We start from the raw sequence: 24889 nt of genomic DNA on the forward strand, positions 1-24889 counted from the left end.
GTAAAATTTGAGGTTCTAAATCTCAATAAAATGTTTTAAAAGTTACTCTCTGTTCTGGAGCTATGGTATGATCATAGCAATTCTACAGGAATGAGAAAGAATACATTGTCCTAGGATTAAAAATTCAACAAATAACAAAACTCAGAGCAACATATTGGCCTTAAAGGAAGAAAAATTAAATGTTATTCCTCAGCACACAGTGATAAAATCAGCCAAAGTACCATTTGGATCCAGTACTTTTCAGTAAATACGTAGTGGCATTCCTTAAACTTCCAATAGGTGGCATAAGAAAACCAGAGATTTAGAGACTGTATTCAATTTACTAACTTATTAAAATATTTCACGATTTTCTTACCTATAGTCATAGACTTTGGGTTAACTACAGAGATGCTTGATTTATGAACCCATGTAGACACAAAACAGGCTCCATAGATGGCCACAGGGAGGTTTGGGAAGTCTTTTAAGATAGACAAGAGACCCTCATATAAAAAAGAATGAGAAACCACTAGATCTATTAAATCACGTGACAAATGAAAACACGAGTGTAGAATTGTGTATATTTTCACTTTCAAGGTAATATAGTACAGTAGTGCTGGAATTGGAATCAAGAAACAACATTCAGTTCATGATGTTCCTAAATGTGTGGTTTTGGACAAAGAACAACTGTCTGCCTTAGAGCTGATCTTAAAAATTAAAATTATCCTGTGCCAATTTCTACTAGAAAAATACTATATAATTTCAGAAGAGAAAAAAAGTAGATATTTATTCTGTAAACAATGTGAAACAAATTCCAGGTAAAACAGGATTCTGCAAATGGGGACACCTGTCAGGTTCAGGCACACCTGGGTGAGACTCGAGGATGAGGACAAGCTTACCTGCCTCCACAGGAGCCTGCTCCTCGGGCTCAGTGTGTGGCTCAGCCTCTTCTGGCGGGACTGCTGGCTCTGAAGTAGATCTCTCTTTAAGTCCTGCATTTTTTTATTCACAGAGTTAACTTGAGTTTTTGTGGGGTTTTCTGTCATATTAAACCAGGAAAATATTCTCAAACATTTAATCAATAGTGCAGGTAATGAATAGTTTCTAAAATTGCATGCTTAAAAAGTGAGGTAGGAAAATAGTTTACTCTTCAACTTCATATTAAAGGCTCATGTGTTAATATCTTTGTCTAAGTTAGCTTTTTACTTCAGATTAAAACAAAATCATTGTTTAAATGTTCATGAATCTCTAAAATAGTCATGTCTAAACCTGCCAAAAGTTCAATATGAGTTCAAGCTCCTTTTGTGCTCATAAGCGATTAATTCCTAAGTCCTGAAGTTTGAATTCAGCAATGAGGCAACCAAGACGCACTTGAACTTCCTGTTATTCAGGTACACTCAATGTTCTCACTTATATCTTTATTTATTCTACTTGAAAAACAGTTAAAAAGAAAAAGAAATCATACATAACTATTTATTATCTTCTAAAGGAAACCACTACAAGTAATCATATTATTCTATAACAGCTAAAATATATGAAAATTTAAAAGTTCTTCTTCCTTTTACAAGTCCTAAGAAAAATAAGATATCAGGGTATACGAAAACTGATTTTAAAGTTAAAGCCAGTCTAAAATCTATTATATTAAGTTAGTTATTTGAAGTTATTTGGTATTTTGTATGTGGAACATTAAAACAGATCCTCAATTAAATCCAACTATTTGGAAAAGAGCTAAATTCAAGAGTTCAAAGATTCCGTTTGCTGATCCTGGACTGCTCCTGACCTCATTAAGAATCTCCTAGCAAGCATAGTCACTAAAGGGAGTGCTCTGTGCATGCACAGCCTGCGGCAGGAAGGTCAAGGTGACATGAAGGGCAGTGTTCTAATCTTAAGCAGCTCTGTGCAACTCATGTATGCACACTAATGTGGTCTGGAAAATTCTCATTTCGATGTATTACTCTTCTTTTTTATTATTTTTCCTTTTTCACTGTTTTTTCTATGTCTCTTCATTTTTCTTTTATCGACAAAAACATACTCCCACGTTCCTCTTTCCAAATTTTAGAAGAAACAGAGACAGATACACAGGACCCTGCCGCATCACTTACATTTCCTGCAGTTACCATCTGCAACACTATTTCCACACAAAACTCACCACTAGTACACCTGACACCAACACATACAGTTGTGTCAGTTGTGTTCGACACCTAAGTTATCTCTAACTGTAAGAAAGATTGCAAAGGGATTATACAGAGGTCCTAATTGTAGTTCAAGTTCAGGGAGGAGGGGGTAGAGATGAAGGCCTAGTAAAAGACATCATATTTCAAATTCAACTTTAGGGCTGCCCTCCCTTTTACCATTTAAATAATCATTTTTACTTCCCTCAACTGTTAATGGAACAGGTACGGAATGATTCATTGCCAAGTTCTGCTGAATGAATGGGAAAAAGCTTAAGAATCTCAAGAATCAAGTAATTTATAACTCTCAGCACTTCAGCTAACACTTGGCACATAGCAATTGCTCAATGAATACTTGCTGAAGAGCTGAATACACCCAGTGATGTGACTACTCTGCTAACTCTAAATGGCTGTGGAGATTCCCTGTAGGGCCAGGGCTTCTTAGGCGCATTCCAGTAGCTGAGTAGAAGAGGGAAGGCGACTCACATTAGTACTTCTCTACTCCTATGTACCAGAGATCCATATTTCTACTCCAGCATCCATCATTTCAGTGCCATGAGTCTAGTTTGCCTGAGACACTCCCAGTTTATGTCTGCTGTCCTGGAATTATTTAAGTCTCAAAACTATCTGTCTGAATGAAAAATTACAGGGTCATCCTTCACTGACCCCACTTGTAGCAGGCTCTCAAACTGTGTTCCATGTATTATACAAGCAATGAAATGTTTTCTCACCAAACAATAAAGATTTAAACTGCCTGAAAACCCCATTCTTAATGAGTTTAGAAGTTTCATTTGAAAAAAAAATTATAATGCTACATGTTCAAATACTACTAGTATGCCAACATTCCGACATACAATGCCTCTGAGAGTCAGCTTTCTCTAGCCAACTTGAACTTATTTGTCTCTAAAATTGAAATTGCAAAACATAGGAAACACAGGAGAAAGCAAAAGCACATAGCAAAAAATACTGACTTTTTTGCCCTGTCCAAAGTGGAAGGTATATTATAAAATAGTTAATACCCGGTCATAGCTATTTCCAGAGATGAAATCAGTACAAAAATAAACAATATTGTAAACTTCAAAGAAGCTGAGATCATATTATACATTTCCTCCTCTAGACCTCTAAAACTTTTTAAAACTTAACAAAAACATATTCTAGACTACAAGTGCTTTAACAACCCGTATGGACGAATTTGCCCTACAAGATTTTATTTCAGTGTTTCCAAAAAAACTTTTTGCCATCCAAACTCATTTTAGTTCTAAAATTTGAGGGAAAAAGCAAGCAAAAATGAATTAAGAAAAGTAAATGCATATAAGCTCAATTCAGTCATAGGAAAGGTGTTCAAATGGATTTATTATGAGGTACAAGTGGCAATGATGTAGCAATGAAATAAATATTCAAAATTATGACATTATGACGTTCAAAGTTATGACATGAGATGTGTTTTGATGTTCCTGGGGCTGCAGTTACCAAAATGCCAGCTTACAACGGTTGAACAGGAAGGAAATTTATCATCTAACTAAACAAGAAGTGCAGAGGCAGCTGGCTGCATTGCAGGTCAAGCTTCACCCTCAGGCTGGCAATCAGAGCTCCCCAGCTGCAAGCTTCTTTTTCAGACAAGGCGATATCCAGAAGCAAAAGGAGCATCTCTTGCTCTGCTTCTTTCTTAGGTTTCAGGAAATCTTTTCCAGAAGCTGCCAGAAGTCTTCCTTTTCAGTGTTAATCATCAGGACTGGGACCCACTTCCATTCCTACGCTGGCAAAAGGAACAGGGTGTCCACAGCTGCCTTCCAGTCATTACGTATGGTGAATAGTTACTGCCAGTCCACAGCAATGGCCACAACATGATTTGGAAAACACATTAATTCCCTTAAAACATAACTCAGTTTTAGTTCTTTCGGTTCATCAGATAAATTTGGAAATTATAAAACATTTGCATTTAATCACTATATAATTGCCCCTCCAATTTCAATTAAAATTAAATGAAGCTATGAAAAGCAAATGAAATCAGCACTTTGAATCAACCACTTACAGCAAATATGATAAATAACACAAATACCCAAGCCCAAGATTAGCTTACTTTATTCACTGTTGCCCATAATGAGAAAGAATCAATATATTTCTTTCCATAAATATGTAGTAGTCGTAAACTTACTAAATTGTATGTTGTGTTTAATCATTCAACAAATATTTAGCATATATTAATTCAAGGCATTATTCTACAGTAAATGAAAACAACACACCTACCTTCTGGGGGAGAGAGCAATTTAAAAAATAAGAAACATGAACTATTTAGAGTATATTGGATGGGGACAGATGGTACGGGGAAGACACAGAACAGAAGCACATAAGGGAAAAGTAGGGGTGGGACTATTCATAATACTTGGTCAAAAGGACTCACTGATAACATGTGAACAGACCCTGAAGGAAATCGGGGATGTGGCTATGTAAGTTACACGTCTGTTTCAGGTAGGGAACTGCAAGTTCAGTCATGTGTTGCTTAACAATAGAGATATATTCTGAGGAATGTGTGGAAATGCACCTTGAAATGTGCCATTAGAAATTTTACAATTGTGGGAACATCGCAGTGTGCCTAGGCAAACTTAGAAGGTATAGCCTGCCACACACCTAGACTGCATGCAATATCCTATTGTTCCCAGGCTACAAAACTGTACAGCACATACTGTACCGAATACTACAGACAATTGTAACACAAAGTACTTGTGAATCTAAACATAGAAAAGGTACAGTATAAACATGGCACTATGATCTTATGGGACCGCTATAATACATGTAGCCCATCCTTAACCAAAATGTTAGCATGAAGCACGTGACTGTAAGAAATTCCTCAACTGGGAACACATTTGGCGCCAAGGAGAAAGGTGGCTGAGGCACCAAGAGAGGTGTGCATATCAGAAAGGCCCTGGATGCTGGATCCAAGGACTGTGACTTGAGGGAACACAAAGGATTTACTTCTCATAAGAGTTATAAGCAAGCCACTCCCTCAAAAAAACCTGGCAAACAATTATAAACTTATTTTGTTTCATAGAATTTCATACACCTAGCCCATAAAAAGCTAGAATGTTTTTTAAAATTAGTGTTTTAATCTTTGGTTTACTAATTCAAAGGTGTACAGATGAAAGAAAACGTGTCCTTACTAATTCAGGTTACTCCAGCTAGGGTTATCTGTGAAGGGTAAGTGCTCAGAAGTGGTACTGTGTCAATTGTCAGGAGTCTAGCAGTATAAATCAATTTACCCCAAGAATAAGGCTCATAGGTACATGAAATTTGAGAAATATTCTGGGAAATCAATACACCAGAAAGGCATGCATACTAGGAAACTATGCTAATCCTCGCTGTTGCTCCTGGCCTGTATAATCAGTGAATGCAGATCTTCCTCAGTATACCAACAGCAGTCTCAGAACTTATCAAAATTCTGAGACCACCAGGTACTCACAGCTGCCCCATGATATGTAGCAACAGCCATTCCAGATTCAAAGCATCTTTATGTAACCCAAGCTGGACAGACAGACTTCAAACAGACATAAATTACAAAAGAATTAAACACTGCCAATAAGGTTCCCAAGAGCCTGGTTTCAGCACCAATGAAGGGACTCAACAAAGACTGGTGAGAGTGGACTCACTTTAACATCATGAAAAATACAGTTAAAGGACATGCAACTCAGCATGGTTTGTAAGAGTTCAGGCACCTGGGACAAGAGGATGCCTTTGAATTCCATTTGAATTCTATCTCAGCGTTAACCACAGCTACACTTTTTGGTTTCCACAAATGCAAAAAAGGGGACAAAACAGGACCCCTAAGAAGGGCTTTAAGAATTAAGTGAGATAATTTAAATAAGTATTTTTCCAAAAAATTACCATTTATTTCTTCTAAAAAAAAATCTTTACATCCCCTCCCTGCCAGTCACAGGCAACTTCCAAGGTAGTTGAAACACTGCAATTACTGAACAATCTTTTGGGTTCTTTAAACACACACACACACATGATTTTTTCTTCTTGAATATTCTTCAATGGTATATCTACACCTGAAATTTTTTAGATAATTTGTTTGGTATATTCACCATTCAATAAACAAACACTGAATGCCTATTAGTGTCAGTTATTAGGAAAGGTGCTCGAGATAAATCGTAGTCTGGCAGCAAAGTCCAGGAATGAGGCAAGGTGATGAGGGTGATAACTGGAGTATGCGGGGTGCAGCCACTTGGGAGGGTCAGAGACATCTGAGTGCAGAGGTGATGACTGGGCTGGGTCCTGTGGGAGAGACAAAGGTAGCCCACCACACAGAGCAGGAGCATGTTCAGGAGCACATTCTAGGTGGAGGGACTAGTGGGTTGTACTGACAATTGCTCCTGTCTCATTACTTTCTCCCTCAGCCCTTTGCTTATTTCATAGCATTTCACTGCAGGGATTGCAGCCACCTCGATCTCTTGTATCCCCCATGCCTTGCCCATTCCCCGACATGCTGTAGATACTAAAAAATATTAGTTGAGTCAATAAATGGGAATTATAGACACAGCATGTTGGTGTTATATAATTATCAAAAACAATAAGAGCTTTAAGCATAGATCATCTTTCTCTAGTAGGATACAAGAGAAGTGATACATAAGGCAAAGAAGATGGAAACAAGAGGCAGACTTCTATGATGTATGCATACCTGACTTAACATGGAGCAAAAAATAGATACATAAAGTGAAATCAAATGAGACATTACATGAGAACAAAGAAGAAAGAAATGGATGACTTTCTGCTTTGTAGGGCTTACAGAGCTCTTGCAGAAATTGATTCCTATGTAAAAATGATAGCTAAGGAATAAACATCTAGCTTACACAATTATATTCTTAGGCAAAAGGAGAAGAAAGGATAAGAGACTAAAGACTGTTATTGAGGAAATCTTTCAGATTAGCCCAAACTAGGTTTTCATGAAAATAACCTGATGGGTCTGCTACATATCACCCATCCTTTAGTTTCCTAAACACAAAAACTTTCCTTCTAAACAGAATGGGGCAAAATGGAGAGAGCTTAACAGCAAAATAAACTTCATTACCTGACATCTAAATGGCAATATTTATTACCAGGTCAACATTCTCTTATATTCTTTCAATGGTCTGAGACTATTGTTGACCAATAATTGTTTGGAATGAGATCTCTCTCTTCTCCCTGGTTTTTTTATTTTTATTTTTAAATATAATTTCAATTTCTATTTAGATTCAAGGAGCACACGCAAGTTTGTTGCATGGGTATATTGTGTGATTTTGAAATTTAGAATGTGAATGATTCCATCACTCAGGTAATGAGCATAGCACCCAATTGTTAGTTTTTCAACCCTTGTCTCCCTCCCTCTCCCCCTCTCTAGAAGTTCTAGTGTCTCGTTTCCATCTTTATGCCCATGAGTACCCAACGTTTAGCTCCATAGTTTCTTATTCTGAAATACCTATTTTGGCCCATCCCATTCACCTCTGTATTTGGGCAGGGGGAGAAGTAGGAATGGGATGGGTAGAAAAAGGAGAAACAAACTCCATCATCTGCCTACTTTCAGTGCACCAATTCCTCCTCCTTCTGGCAAAAACACACTAACTTCCTTAGGGGAATCCAATTCTTCTTTACCCAACACTTTAAAAGTGGGCACTCACATATCCCAGGGTGTCACCAATCACAGCTTTCTTATCTCCTACCCCATAAGGAGTACGGTTGAAGATGAGCACATGAGACTGCCTGAGAAGAAAGCCAACACTCTTGAGGGTCCATAGACAGGTGGAGGTTGAGAACACGGTTTGAGCACCTAGATCCAGCATAACAAAAGAAAAAAGCCAAAACTACTCCTGGGCTTTACAATTATGTCAGTCAATCCATGATTTTTGTCCATGTAAGGTATCTGAATGAATTTAACACCATGGATGTAACCCAAGAAATTCTGGAGAACATTCAGAAGTAAAACTAAATATATTCCTAATATCCCAAGGCAGAATGATAGATGCACTTTCCATAGAAACATAGTTACAATGAGACTTGCAGAACTGGATATTAGAATTAAATCAATTTTTGTGGACCACAGTAAAAAATAATCTCTGAAGACCATAAAATCATGTCTATGGAAAAATGTGATCTGAATACAAAACAAACATAAGTTTTTCACAATTAGGCTGGTTATTAGGCTTCTTGATTGTATCATATACTTAAGGCTACAGTTTATTTCGTAACTTTTTGTCTAGCCTTTATATCTTGCGTTTTCATGTCGTCACAATATTCTTTTAAAAACTAAGCATTCTTATAGCTTCACCCATGTGTAACATTTATAATTATTTGCATTCGCTCCCTCAATGATCTCAGTAGAATAAATCAGGCTCCAGTATACTCATTTCACAAAGACACATTCATTATAAAGGATAAAGGACTTAAATATTTGTTTTGCAATCTGTTGACAAAAGTAGGAACAGGAATCACAGTTTCAGTGCTTCCAAGTTTTTAAACCCTGAGTAAGACATCTTGGTTGACTATTACTATTATTATTCTACCAATGAAAAAGGGAAACAGAATGCCCAACAATGTGCTGGCTGTTGACACATATGCAACATTGACTGCTTCTGAGAACTACCTTGAGGAACAGCCATGGTCTTCAGTTTACAAATGAGGAAAACAACCATTTCCAAGATGCATTTTACAATGGAATATTCTGAGCAATCAATTTTGAGAATTATTACCAGGGGGCATTAACAGAAGAAGGAACAATTGAGGACACACGAGAAAGAAATAAATGTGAAGAGATAGAGCCTAAGTCACCAGACCCATTTCATGGACAATAACATTACAGTTAACTTAAAACATTTCAAATTAAAAATGATACTTGTTTACTCCTTTTGTTTTTCAATGCAAGTGTCTATGGGGAATCTTTATTATCCAAGTATTATTATGAGGACCTCTGATGTTACAAACTTGAATAGCTGAACAGGTCATAATATAAAATATTCTCAATAAAGCAACTACGTACAGAATTAACTCAAGTAGTCCTCTGGATTAATTAGAGTGTTCATGCTGACTGATTTATATCAATTTCTTCATCAGTATCTCATTGTGAAATTTTGAGAGGATCATCTATATACAATGCAAATTACCTATAAAGTAAAATTGAAAATCTTGTTTTTTAAAAAAATTCAAAATGGTGACACCAATGATGTTAGGAATAACTAAAATTCATATACATATGAAGCCATTAGAAAATGAAACAGAAACTAGGTGACACAACAAATGACAAAAAATTCAATGACGATGTAAGTGCTTCAAAAGGAAGTATCTAAATATTACAATATATAGAAGATATAAGATCACCCTTGGAAAAATTCATTGGCACTCAATTATTTTCACAAAATTGACTATCTTAATAATGATTGTGCTACTAAAATGTGAAATGTCTTTTTCTTACAAAGTTTACGAAAACTATGCCAATAATGTCATTTAAAAGGTTTGTAAGTATCATGTCATAATATAATTTAAATCAAATGTTGTCAGGGATAAGGCAAAATAAACTTACATTTTTAGTAATTATCCCCTTCCAGGTCTTCCCAAAAACAGCTTCTGACCCCCAACTACTTAGTATTGTGAATTCCTTGTCCCTGTTGTAGCTGGCTTATTTAAAAAGGTAACCTTTCTGGTTTTAATTATACTTAGAAAACAATATGAAGTAAACAATACAGAAACAACCTACTGAATAAAAAGTGTAAAACTGAGAGTGCAATGCATGACTTTAACCCACTAATCATGACTGAAAGCTTGTTTTTACTTGAAGCTTAAGTGTTAAGGCAGTTGGATAAAGTGTGACTTCAACTCCAATAAAAGTTAGTTGAAACATTTACAAAAAGAAAGAAAAGAGAAGGAAAGGGGAAAAGAAGACAGAAGGGAAAAAATAAATCAAGGTCTAGTCCACAAGTGCTTTTAAAGGATCTTTAAATGTTTTAGCTGAGGGGTTTCAATTCTTGAGCTAACAGTCAAAGGAAAAAATCAATGATATAGCCAAAACATTTCAAAGTACTGTACTAAATAGCAATAGACAATTCTTATGTGCTTATGATGATTAGGTTATTCCAAAATATTTTCACTCATTTGTTTAGAATTTAGTATTTATGTATTTTCTGCCCCATAGACATTGAGCTTAAAAACTAAGGTAAAAATTACTAGAATGCTTTCAACAAATTCACTTATAATTGTTTGCCCTTCTTCAAGGGAGAACAGAAAATCTTTAGAGAAGACAGCACTTAACATTTTGTACGTAAGTTTTTAAAAAAAGCATTCAATTTATCTCATGAGAAAAGATCTAACATGGGGATATGGTTTGAGAATCGTTTAACTTTCATATGCCTGGGGGACATGTTCTGCTTCTTGTTCTGTCCAGTTCTCAAAGCCTCACTTTCTTGTCCCAGAAGCCCTATGTTTGATGAAGTTTGAGTGGGACCCACTCAACTCCCACTCCAAAGCTTTGTGCACAGGTGTGCGCCTGGGAAGAATCGCCATCTTCAACTACAAAAATGGTCCCAGATGTTCACCAGGCCTAAGCAGGCCAACTGGAATTCTCTCTCCCAGAGCCATCTGCATTGGGGTTGGTAAATTAGAAAGACTAGTCTAGAGCCTGCTGAGGGCCATCTTGGTTACCAAGTGGTAGCATCTCCAAATAGAGTAAGTCAGGCAGAAACCAGCACAGTGAAGACCTGGGAAGTGAGCTAAGATGAATCCTGACTAATCAAAACATAAAACTCCAAGTTGTGTTAGTTTTTAAGCAATAAAATAACAGGATTATATTAGAGATATTATTCTCTAGGATTTCATCTCTGTTGCATAATTCTATTAAGTTGAAATTTCTGTCAACTAAATGTCATAAAGTATTTGACTTTAAATAGTAAAAGGCGTTAACATAAGAAAAAGGTGTACAATACATTTAGAAATATTTACACTTAAATGTACTCATTTCTGAGTTGAAATATCTTTAACTAGGCCAAAAATCTCTATTTTTAAGACCTTCAAAAAAAAAGTAAAGAAATACGTTTTAAAAAATATGGTAGTAGCATTTTTTATTCTGTTATTAATAACCCTATTTGAAAATAAAATATTTGTGGTAGCATTTTTGATTCTGTTGTTAATAAGGTTAACAATAACAGAATAAAAAATGCTACCACAAAGATTTTATCATTATCAACTAACTGCATTTCACAGTAGTCACAATTAGATATTTAATATTTGAGGCATCGAATAGTACAAACCATTTGTAGAATTATATTTCTCACTAAAACTTCACTTTTATTAAATGTTTTCTGAGGTGCTAAATTCTGATCTCTATTTAGAGATTACATTTGCAATTCCTTAGAAATGGTAAACAATAATGACACAATCAAATATGAAAAATGTATGCCACTCAACCAAAATAATAGAAAAACAGTGTGGTATAAAATGAAAGTACATCCTAATGTGAAATAATTAAAACCTTTCTACAGTTATTCCAAGACTATAAAGGTATCATAAATAAAAGTGTTCTGAAATTGTTCTTCTAAATACAATTCCCCTCTTTATTCGTAGCTATGGCCAGAGTTCTCGGAGCAGTGTATGTGGCACACGGTAAGCACTATGTACTAGATGAGGGGAAAATGGTGGAGTTGTTGTAAGGAAGTCAGGAGTGAGAAGCATGCAGGAGTGAGGGGCAGGGGTGAGGTGAGGAGTGAAGGAAAGGAGAGAGTAAAAGACTTGGGGAGGGAGACTAGAAGAGGGGAGAGAAGAGGGAAAAGAGGAAGGAGAACCCATGAAAAGCCTGAAGAACGGCCCCTGAAAGGCTGCAGGAGGGCTAGAGGGGGGGAACTCAGGGAAGGCAGTGACACATGAGCCTGGGGAGGTGCCCATGAAAAACAGGGAAGCAGGAAGGGGAAGGAGGGAAGAAAACAAAGGGCAAATCCTATCTCCCTGAGTATTTAGCACACTTGAAGAAGTTACAAGGCTTTTTTTTTTCTGCATAGAAATAACATTTAATATCTTAATATTCTTATTTAACGTCAATGAAAGTATTTAATACATTAATCTATAAAAATTCATGACACATATACATTTGTAGGAATACATGATCAATAAATAGAAGTTATTACATCATATTCTATGACATATTTTTAAAATGTTTTTACATTTAGAAGCATGAGACGGTATATTTAAATTTCAGATAATTACTTGCTGAGCACCAATAATACATTCAATGGCTAATTTACACACTTTCACCAATCAGAGCAATATTACATTTTCCGTTTTGTAACAAATTGCAATCTGGAACATGACCATGTTCTCAGATGATGACGCCAGAGCTTTAGTAGTTTCTTTTCTGGGGACTTCCCTTTGTTAAGTGTGCATATCTGGTGGAACTTCTACTTTCCTTTCTGTCATCTTTGTCTCTGGATGCCATTTTACTAGAAACATCCTTTATATTTGTTGATTTTTTCCTATTTTCCTTGGTTTTGGCACTTTTTTCTAGGTCCACTTTCTCTTTTTCTCTGTCCTTTTTACCCTTAGGAGACTCCTTCCTGGATAGGTCTGCATCAGCAATTTTCTTAACCTTTCGGTCATCCTCTTTTTCTTTCTTCCCCTTTTTTCTCTCTTCATTCTTACTTTCCTTCCTTGACTCAAGTTTCTCTTTCTCCTTCTTGAGCTCTTCTTTAGTGAGTTCTTTAACTTTCAGATTTTCCAATTAAAGGAAAAGATGTTTATTGACAAGATCTCTTAATCACAGAACAGGAAGTTAGTGAAAAGGTATTCTCTTTTTCTCCACACACAGGAAATGCACATTCAGAAAGTTACTTTAATTCACTAGTCTTTATGGTGGCTAAAAATAGATGCAAACCTCTATAAAATATCAACTATTAAAAAATGCTAGAAGCTTGTCATATTTTCCATCTTGAAATATAGTATGACTTATCTTAAAACATTAACATGCAATATTATAAAACTGCACCATGAAAGCAGTACTTTACACAAACTATTAACTCACACTTCATAACTATAACAACGTAATTAAAGGAACACTGGCAACATAAGAACAAAGTTTTCGTAATTTGTAAGAATATATACAAAGATAATTTAAAATGTTTAGCTCAAACAAAAACATATGTCCTTAAAATACACGTGCTTCTTTGAAGATTAATATATGTAAATAACATTAAATATAATTTCATTTTCTTAGTTAACTAGGCAAAAAATTGTCATGTGTATGAAATTTTTAAATCATTTTAAAATTGCAAAATGATTTAAAATTTTAGAAACTTAAATTTTAAAAATTTAAAAAACACTACATATCTGTAGTATTTAAAAGGAAAAATTAGAATTCCCTTTCTGCTTATGTTCATCATGAAATCAGTATTCCTTTAAGTATGTTTTCCTGTTAATTCATGTAGAGCCACTCAAGCTAACACATGTCTTCTAGTTCATAGGGTTGCGAGAGCAATTAAATGAAGTACACAGCTAATTCCAAATCTCATGGAAGGTATTGCTTTCAACTTGCTTTACATGGTAATAAAGCAGTTAGCAAAAGCTCTGAATTTCATCTGTTTGTACTCTCATGAGGAAATCATAAGGTAAGGTATTTACAATGCCACATTTAAGCAGAAACAATGCTACATTTAAGCACAAAGAAGATGAAATATTTATTTAATATAATAAAATGTGAAAGATGTTTTTGCCCATCAGAATCACGTAAAACTTACATAGCACAAACGGTATTCAAAATGAGCATTAGATTTGCACTGCTCACTAAAAGTACCATATCTTTCTAGGCTGTCTAATAAAATATTGATTAACGAACAAAAACATCACATAGGGTTTCTCCATTAGTTGAATTTCCTGGTGATCAACCAGGAGATTCTTCAGTTCTTCCTAAAAAACCTTATTAAAGTCTTTTAAGAATACAGAACAGAATTCATTCAGGATCATGCTGAGTCTTCATCCTACTTCAGTGCTGTTTGAATAGTAACATAGATACCGGCATTGCAAAAGAGTAAAATGCATGTGCAATGCTATCATGTCTTATTCTGCAAACTGCTTTTAAAAATATTCAGTCTTTAATGTTTAATTTGCTTCTCCAGATCAAGAAGTAAAATATTTTATTGTCCCTTTGTTTCATCACTATTTCTATAAAAATAAGATGGTAAAAATTGTTTTCGTCCCCAGAAATTATTCAGGAGAGATAGGTTAAACCATTAAAAGTTCCTGACCTTAAAATATAAATCACAAAACCCTGTGAATCACATACTATATCTCATCTGTTCATATTTCAGCAAAAAACAAACTACGAACAATATGCCAAGCCCTTGAAATGATCACAAGACTATCACAGGCTTATAAAGAAAAACATGCACATCCCCCATGCCTTTACCCACAAAGAATATGACTACTAACATATGAACAAGAATAACCGCTGGCATATAAAGTCAGGCTGTAATATTGAGCTGTTAGTCTACAAATGGCTGACAGGTATAATAACTGATTTATTATTATTATTATTTTGAGACAGAGTCTCACTCTGTTGCCCAGGCTGGAGTGCAATGGCACAATCTCAGCTCACTGCAACCTCCACCTCCCAGGTTTAAGCGATTCTCCTGCCTCAGCCTCCTGAGCAGCTGGGATTACAGGTGCCCGCCACCCAGCTAATATTTGTATTTTCAGTTGAGACAGGGTTTCACCATATTGGTCAGGCTGGTCTCAAATGCCTGACCTCATGATCCACCCACCTCGGCTTCCCAAAATGCTGGGATTACAGGCGTGAGCTACCGTGCCCGGTCAATAATTTTTAATGAATTAAAATATCCAACACAGCAAATTCTATGTCAATGTAATGCAGGGTTCTACATTATACATGTAAGTTTTCATTTTACTGAAAACTACACATTTGAATCACACTAGCTTTTACTGTGCTCTAAGACAGAGTGTCATTAGAGCTTTTGGAGAAATAAAATCAATTACTGAAGACTTCATCTTTTTTTCCCAAAAGTAATTCAAAGAAATCAAAGTAAGAAAGGTTTTAGGGAACAAGGTAAGATGTGTACATGTAAATTTAATATATACATCATAACAAATATAACGTGATATTTGTATAATATACACATTCTTAATTTAAAGACTGTTACAAAGCTTTGATAACATGAAAAGATAATGACTTAAAATTATAGGCTTGAAGCAGAAAATTATTTGATGAAGTCTTGATAAAACTACTCATAAGCTAAGGTGCACCCAATCAAGACCCAAAAGCAATAATGTTTAGCATTAGTAGCAAGATTAACATTCCCAGAAAATGTCATGCATTTTCAAACATTAAACTTGATTCACTCAAGGCTAACTTGAAAAAATGAAAATACCTTTAGCCTTAGTTTTTCTCTTGGCTACCCCACTGGGTCCTTCTGTTGATATTTACAAGATGAAAATGGGTTATAAACAGAAAATTTAATGGAATTCAAAAATAAGTGTCTATTAAATAGGTAAAATCAATGCCACTATAAATCATGTTAAGTTACTTAAATTCATCATTAAAAAATACTCCAATATCTCTCTTATTTGTCACTTTAAAGCCTTCCTTTCACTGTCTCTAACAGATAAATGCATTATAATTGGTCTATGATTTAATCAACTTCACAATTTGGCTTAGATCTTTAAGAATTGTTGGCGTCAGAAATCCTTAATTGCCTCTGGAAATGGCATTTTCTACTCAGAGGTAGACTTCCGCTTGGGACACAGATGATCAATTAAAAGTTCCAGAGTGAAGGACCAAAGACCTTACTTCACTACTCAATCACATTTGCCATCCAAAAAAGGACAGCATATTTTGATAGAGTTCATCTTTACTGTTTGAACAATCACTGCTCTTCCATCAGTTCGAATTGTCTTTTAAAAAATTATACGAGCAAGTAAGAATGACAGTATTATGTATATACATATTACACTTTTCACTCTAAAAACTTTGCAATAACTTTCTGTTTCCTCTCTTGGCAAATGAAAGTTCTGATAATGGATTTATTTTTGAGTCTCTAACAAAATACCTCTAACTCTTATTCGAACCAGGCCGTACTTAGCATCCCAATGAACTGATCTTCCCAATTCTGTCTCTAAGTCACATAAAGGCTGGTTTATGCTATGTATTGGCAAACTTTGTAAAGTTCCAATCCAAGTTGCCAGTACATTTCTTAGGCACATTAGGGTTGGAGATGCAATGTTTAGTGTTCATCTCCTCAGGAAGGGTGGCATAGCCTGTCACTAAAGAACTAAGGTCTAAGGTGTGGTCACAAGAAAGTCCCCAAAGCCATCTGACATTTTTCCAGTTGTAAATTGTAAAACCCACTTTGTACGTTTCTCAAAACTTCTGCTTTCAGTATGAGATGTTTGTACTATTATATTGTTCAAACCTCCCCGTTCACTATTGATAGCAATTTCTATCTATCGATTGAGGTCATCCATCTGAGAATGGTAATTTATTTTGGTTGAAATATCAATATTCTTCAAAAATGTATTAGTATCTCTTACCGTTGACAACATAAAAGTGGAAACAAGTGACTATGGTTATATTTGTCCACTTACATGAAATACATAGATAACCACAACCAGTACTTAGTCCCATGTGTTTAACAATTATTTTTCACAGCTAAAACTTGATTCTTTCCTAAACACTGTCAAAAACAGTGTATCACCCAGTAATACTGAGTGCTATTTCCAATCACTCCACTAAAGTTTATTTCAGAATAAAATATCAAAACTATTCTTGTAATACCCACTTTTAAATATATGAGTAGAATCCAATGTGTAAAACACGTTAGCATAAAGCATTAAAATAGATTTCTAGTACCGCTCTGTTCCCCTCCTGACTCCTGCATGTTCTCCCACAGCAGATCCAGATTTTCCTATTGAAAAGTAGAGTGAGGAAACCGAGACTGCCCTCCCCCTACCCCTGCTGTTATGATCTAGGTAAAAAGAGCTACATGGATGAAAAGACTAGAGTTAACTTCTGTCATGAATAAACCAAAATATTAGATTAGCATTAGATTAGTGAAACATATAAAAATAAACAGTGCTGTACTTTATTTTAAACTTTTTTGGTTTGGGTATAAATCCTTATGGTGATACAAATGAACAAATGAACAAAGTGCAATGCACGATACAAAACTCCAAAGGATCATCTTATGTTTTTCTGAACTTAAAAACATAGCCAATAATTTTTCAATATTTTTGACACAACAAAGACCAAGCTAATAATTTAAACAATTATTACGTTCAGTCTCTGAAGAAAAGCATATAGACTGAAAAAAGCATACCACCAAAAACAGTTAATAAAGGAGTCCCTAAGTAATAATGAAACAAAAAGAGAGTCAAGAAATTTTTTTTTTTTTGCCGGCTGCAGTGGCTCACGCCTGTAATCCCAGCATTTTGGGAGGCCGAGGCAGGTAGATTACCTGAGGCCAGGAGTTCGAGACCAGCCTGACCAACATGGTGAAACCCCATCTCTACCAAAAATACAAAAATTAGCCGTGGTGGCAGGTGCCTGTAATCCCAGCTACTAGGGAGGCTGAAGCAGGAGAATCACTTGAACTCAGGAGGCAAGAGGCTGTGGTGAGCTGAGACCGTGCCATTGCACTCCAGTCTGGGCAACAAGAGGGAAACTCCCTCAAAAAAAAAAAAAAAAAAAAAAAAAAAAAATTTGTAGCCTGGAATTTAAAATAAAATGAAATTAAATTTTTTTAAAAAAGAAAATGTGTGTTTTTTTTTTTTTTTAAAGTGAAATGATCAGTTTTAGGAAGGAAGGAATGAACAAAAGTTTAGGATGAGGACACTATTTTATTATGTTGGTTACTAAACATCCTTTAAGGTTCTTCAGAATACAGTTTTATAAGCAGTAGAGAAGGCAGTCATGCCACAATGATGAGAAAACGTATGTGGAAGGAAAGGTGACCAAAATCCTAGGGTGCTCACATCAGCCTTCTTTATTTCCTTAGAAGAAAACTGATCATATATGGAATTTCCCTAGATTCTGAGGGGGACAGAAAAGGAAAAAGAGTTTGAAGAATTTTATCCGGGTTTTGTTTGGAAGGTCGAGGAAACGCAGGCATGTACGTAAGAAAAAGAAGCTAAGTTCATAACAGGAGAGAGGTGATGAGGTCAGGAGGAGGTACAGGCTCAAGGGAAAGGGCTGGCTTTGGAAACCAGAGGGAAGCAATGTCTGAAAAAACGAAGAGTGAATGAGAGAAGAAACAATAGCTCAAAAAAATCCTGAGACAGTAACGTTGTAAAGGGAAGAGAGAAGAAAATAATGGAATGAAGCCACACTAATTATCTTAGAAAAGCAGAAAGCAAAATCATCTCTACAGAGGAATAAAAGGACTCTGGAAGAAGGAAGGGTGTGGAAAAGGTTTAGAATGACTGCTAATGAGGGAAACTGTCGGAGCAGCATGTCCCTGACGGAGGCTCAGTACAGGCAACTTTATAACAGATTTTTTCCCCCCCAGCAACAATGGCAAATGCAGTAATGGAGAAAGGGGTCATTGGTAATCCAAGATCAGTGACAGCATGTAGAGGCGAAAAAAATATTAGTTTGTGGGCATTAGGTAGTGGACTTAAGGGGAAACCACAAGGCAGGTACATAAGGCCCACCTTTCTATTCTTCCTAATTCTTGACAAAATTAAATTCTTACCGTTTGTAACTATGGTTGATGTAGATTCTCCCTACAGTGCCAAAATGCCACAAGCATGTCCTACTTTTCTCCTTTTCTATCTTTACTACCATAGCTAATGTCTAGGGAAAAAAAAGAAACAAAGGAACATTCCACTAATCAATAAAATTCATGACAACACAAAGGCTCTTCAAAAATAGTTTCCAAGTAGTATGAAGAAAATTCTATCAATTCGAGCAAAAATGGAAACATCTTGGTATTTCTTAATCCATTCAGACAAAAGTTGTTTTTAATTAATAGAATATATTTCAATTTAAGAAATAATCAAAGACGCATTAGGATGTGCTTAAAATACATGTTGAAAAATAACTGCCATGCTGTTTACTTTCTTTTCATCCTTTTATGCTTATTTTGATGTAAGTATTTAAAGTGATGATACTTAATAGCTCTGGCAACTATTTGGGAATTCCTATACAGAAATCAGAAAAAAGGTCTTACATTCTTCCCTTAGAACATAAGAGAGTTGCCTAAAGGAAATTTATGCTATTTTGGCAACTGCCTCAGGCCACTATTCCACATTTTCAAAATCAAATGTTCTCTATGAAATAAAATGTTTGAGCCAATGGATAGATCTGTGGTTACACCACATGCAATAGACATGATTTTAGAAGACCGGCTGCATTACAGACACACAAGTAGCTACTTCAGACTTTCAGACAGTCAGCTCTAGAATTGGTCTGGATATCGCTTCATACTCAGGCCATTTCAGCCACTCCCACCATTTCTGGTGAGACCTGTGAGTCACCTAGAGCCTTCTCATCTTCCTCTGTCCCATAATGGAACATCACAATCATTTCAACATTGACGACACATAGCAAAAAGAGGCCCTAAATGTCTGAGTAACTGTCCTGTTAGTGAGGCAGACTGTTCCTCTAGAATGGATGTCTACTCTTGGTAAAATGCATGTCAGGACCCTACACCAATTTCTTTTTTATTTTTAAACAGATATAATAATATAGTACAGATTAAAAGAAGCAGCAGCAGCAGCAGCAGCTACAAACCCACCAACCCTCTACAATAAGTGGGGAACAGAGGATCAGAACATAACTGAAAGACTAAATAAACAGAAAGGGATTACAACCAGAGACAGAGAAAAAAGGTAAAATGCAGATTCAAATACAAATTGGAGATTGGAAAGGTCACCTGAAGACTTTTGTTAGCATAAGTCAGTTTGTTACAGAAACTCAAAATGTCATTTCTATTGCAAAAAATATGTCCAATAATTTTACCAGTTAAACCGTTTTTTTTTAAAAAAAAAAAAACAAAAACACAACTCAGTATTTTATTATGCAATGAGTAGTAACTCCTCACCCACCGGGATCCACACCAGCGTATGACATTATTCATATGATATTAATGAATATCATATGCGGGGCTTAGCATTGAAGGGGAATTCAAATAAAACCTAAGATCTGGTTCCTAGATTCAAGGAGTCCACAAACTACTTGATATCTAACTCCTAAGTATTACAGGGTCATCTCAACCAATAACAAAGGCAGTGAATTCTGCATACTGGTTCCATCATTTAACTTATGAAAATAAAGTCTGGGTCACTGAGTTTCTTTAAGTATTCCAAATATGCATTGTAATCAAAGATTCCATGCCAAATCACAGAAAATTTCTTATATGTTTTATAGACTTAAGGAGCTAGCCCAACAAATTATCTAGAAAGAGTCTTGAAGCATCAATTCCCAACAAGTAAACTGCCAGGTGATGAAATTAAGAATAACTGGCAGGCCGGGCGCGGTGGCTCAAGCCTGTAATCCCAGCACTTTGGGAGGCCGAGTCGGGCGGATCACGAGGTCAGGAGATCGAGACCATCCTGGCTAACACGGTGAAACCCCGTCTCTATTAAGAAATACAAAAAACTAGCCGGGCGAGGTGGCGGGCGCCTGTAGTCCCAGCTACTCGGGAGGCTGAGGCCGGAGAATGGCGTGAACCCGGGAGGCGGAGCTTGCAGTGAGCTGAGATCCGGCCACTGCAGTCCAGCCTGGGTGACAGAGCGAGACTCCGTCTCAAAAAAAAAAAAAAAAAAAAAACTGGCTATGCTAGATCTGATTTTTTGATAATGCTCCTAAGTCAAAAACATCAGGGTAGACAAACAATCTGCTCTATCTTACTGTAAATAAAAACAATTCAAACAGAAAATAGTCCTTCCTTCCTGTCTGGATACAGTTCTATAAGACAGGGAGGTAATTTCTAAAAAGAAAGAACCAAGGACAAGATGAAAAAGCAGGACAGCCCACTATTCTATATGTCCTCAGCACTGAGGTGTGTGCAGGATCCCCAGGGCAGCAGGCTGACAGCCAGACCTCAGGACTGGGTAAAATTGGCACCCAGAAGACACTTCACCAACTGACTTATACCCACCACTCATGCCCCAAAGCAAGGCAGGCTGAAGGAAGCTAAAGGGCTGAAAAGAATCCCAAGAGTGCTGCTGTCTTGTTTTTGTGCCAAACTCCGGAGAACCCAGCACCTTTGCAATCGGACAAACATCAGCGCATCCGGAGAAGCCAGAACAGTGACTCCGAGGAGACAACACTGTATCTCAACACGGAGCCTGTTCCACAGAGTTTCTTTGGTTGCTCAAAACTGAAAAGGTAAAGTAAATACAGTATAACTTAAAATTCCCTAACTATATAAATATTCAAATTAATGGGATACGATTTTGCCTTAATTTAGTTCTTAAGTTTAAAAGACATGAGCAAGACTTATATTATGAAACAGAAAGTTAGAAAATACACCCTTAGAAAATAAAGAATTATAGCAATATATAATAAATCAAACTAAGGTGAAGTAATTTTGATCTGCTTCAAGATACTTTATAGCACAGTTTTGCAAATACTTTTATTGTATCTTACACACACATACAAGCCTTAGGCACATGTTGACGGAAGTCACAGAAGTCAGGGGTTCGTCAGCTACCTGGGTGTCATTTTCATCAGAGCCTTTCAGAGGAACTAACGAGAGGTGGTACAAAATAAGTAGCAAATTTTTATCCCACATTCTTGTTTTTCACTTATAAAAATAAAGCATAATTAATTTCTGTACATAAAATATGAATTAGTATGACAAAGTGATGAAAAATTAATAATTTCGAACATTTTTAACACAAAATTTAATTATTTACTTCTTATCAATTAATCAAATATCTTCTAGTGTTAGTAGTAATGACATGTTAACAAATAAGATTGCTTTAAAAAGTATATCCTGGAAATTTGGCTAGGTGAATTTCATTGAGTGGGGCTGAAGATTCCTTTAGAATTTAAACCTAATAAACTTTGATATTTCATATTACCCAAGTATAAAAGCAGAAGACACAATAAACAAAAAGACTGAATACATTTTCAGAAGGAACATTACTGAATGATACTCATTTGCTGGAGAACATGCTACTAAGTGACAGCTTAACTGAAGTCCTTGAATATTTGAAAACAGAAGCTTTAACAGACTATCAGAAGCATTAACAGAATAAAACATATTTGCCCATTAGCGAGAGCAAGACAAACTAGAGCTTTAATAGCCATTTAAACTTTAAGAGATTATTTGTCCAGTGTGTATATCCACATCTAAAAGTCGCTATAGAATGTTTGCTTTTTAATAATATTAGCAAATTGGACAGTCTTCCCTGACACAGGTAAATGGTGGGCAGAGGGGATGGATGTCCTGTGCTGACTTGAGGCTGCTACTTTCAGTCTATTATTATGACAGCCTACAAGAGTAATTTCTAACAATTTAAATTTGTCATAGTACCCTCAGAATAAATGGATGAATGATACACTTACTGAAAGTAATTTGATTAGATATAGAAGACAAGAAATATTTGAAAAGTAGAAATTATAGTTAAATAAAATGTGAAGAAGTGCAAACATTTTCAAATTTTTAGCTCTCTGACAAACATTAAGCAAAATCTTAGAGAAGCTGGAAGAGATTTAAAACCATGGAACATCACTCCTTCAAAAAATAACATCCCTTTGCTTATCTTCCTTATCGCTAGAAGAGCTTTGCTTGAGGGGAAACTGATGAAATCTCATTTTAAGAAATGCATTTTGTATATAGCTGATACAATTGTTTTTGTTATTACTGAAGCAAACTCATTTTTCAAGAAATCGATTCAAATATGTTTTTAAGGTTTTCTAAAGGGAAAAGTTTACTGCCCTAAATGGAATTACCACTTCAATAAGTTTATAATTCTAAAAATCTCATCATATCTAAGCCAAAATCAATATCCAATTAATAAGTCAATGAAAGAAAAAATGGAAAAAGACTTATTTAGGATGAATAATTTTAATATGTACAACATTAAGATACATATTCACATATTCCCTCATGTGTAATATGCCTACTTTAAAAAAAAATACAAATTACTTTCTCTGGATGTATATTTGGAAATAAAATTGAAAATAAATTTTGCTTTCATAGACAGAAATATGTCATGCTACTATCTGAAAACAGTAAGTTAACTTACTCTAAGGCAAAAACATGGGGTTATTTTAAAATTATTTTAAAAGCACCATTAACACAGAATTTTACATAGAAATTTATAGGAACCTATCTGACACAAACCTAAACAAATTACAATAAAAAATATCAGCTTAGTAAAGAACCATCATTTTACACATCAGTCATGTTAAAGAACAGAGAAGCATTTAACTTAAAAATCATGCCAGAAATATTTTTATAATGAAATCCATTAGAATCATCTTAATTAATAGTGTGTTAGAAAGACAAGCATCAAGGGTTAACCACAACACAATCTGCTGTAAGTGTTCCAATTTAGTTCAGTGAATACATGAGTTGAAACAAAACGATACAGAAACCAATTATACCACCAAGAACATCATTTTCTCTGTACTTTGTAGTTGACTACAAGAATGAGGAGTACCATTTTCTTCAATAGAAGTTGGGGGAGCTGAGCGAGCAAGGGACTAGCTAGTAGCTGTACTGGGCAAGATCACATGGTTGACTTGCACGGTAAGATCACAACCGCCCCACTGCACATTAAGCCCTGCATAAGCAAAGGAAAGAAAAGAAAAAGGAGGCTGCTTCGGGTGTTCATTTGCCAATGACTTCAGTCCCTGAATCAAAGCTACTGGTTATGTAAATCCAGTATGACACAAGTCTTTCCCTGAACCCCTTCATTCTGTGACGTACCATCAACACCATCTGTGGTTTCGCTTTCTTCTTCTTCTTCTTCTAGCATTTCAAAGGGAGTCATTATATCATAGAGAAATGAGAGGAAACCATAAAACCAATCTGAACTTTCCTCTGCTAAAATATTAAGGACTTCCTCAAGAGAATCAATATTTTCATTACTGCCATCTTTGGTCAGGCCTACATAAGAATAAAGGAAGAGAGAGAGAAAATAAGGAGAGCAGTTAGGTGGAAAAAAGAAGTGGAGGAAGGGCGATCTCAAAAGCGATGTGCATCATGGTCAGAGAGGTTTACAGAAACGGTATTTGGAAAATAAAGAAGTCCATTACAATGCACACCTTACAATCAACTCTCAATCACATGTCAAAAGAAAGCCACAATTTGACCAATCCTTACCACTCCTACCAGCCCCTACCTAGGTTTGCCTTTCTCTCATTAGAGTGTTGCGGTGAAAGACAAAATTTTATCAGTCAAAAATCAATAGACAGTAATGGAAAATCAGTTGACTGTAAAAGGAAGAGTGAATAAAAGCAGTATCAGAGAAAAAAAGATATATACTCTGACAACCCCCAGATTTGCTCATTTACCAACCAGATTTTATCGAGAGTTGATTATACACACATTCATTCATTCATTCATTCAAACTAGAAAGGCTTATTTCCTCAAACTTCTCCCCTCCCCACACCAGCACCCCACTTAAGACCTGGAGTTAAGTTAGGAAATTCTGGAGTTAATATAATTAGCAGTATTACCATTTATAGCATCCACAGATGGGCATAAGTACACTGAAATTATGTAACTCAGATAATTTTAACACTTAAATTTTAACACTATTAAATGTGGTAG

The 24889-nt window shown here is 35.6% G+C and overlaps 1 protein-coding gene across 22 annotated transcripts in view; it reads right to left on the reverse strand.

The window, feature by feature from the left end:
* The window catches only part of ASPH (aspartate beta-hydroxylase), a 220937-nt gene that overhangs the window by 148682 nt on the left and 47366 nt on the right, over window positions 1-24889 (reverse strand). For 13 of the 22 annotated variants that reach the window (XM_031669577.1, XM_003902799.3, XM_031669576.1 and 10 more), the window contains one exon: window positions 876-968. In XM_031669577.1, the coding sequence (XP_031525437.1) occupies window positions 876-968 (93 nt within the window). Of the gene's footprint in view, window positions 1-875; window positions 969-6200; window positions 12858-15532; window positions 15575-21722; window positions 24224-24889 lie in introns of those variants that run through there. The other 9 variants (XM_009213094.2, XM_031669574.1, XM_009213092.2 and 6 more) reach the window with 3 other exon arrangements.

This window comes from Papio anubis, chromosome 8 (genome assembly GCF_008728515.1).
Source record: "Papio anubis isolate 15944 chromosome 8, Panubis1.0, whole genome shotgun sequence".
Taxonomy (NCBI): Eukaryota; Metazoa; Chordata; class Mammalia; order Primates; family Cercopithecidae; genus Papio; species Papio anubis.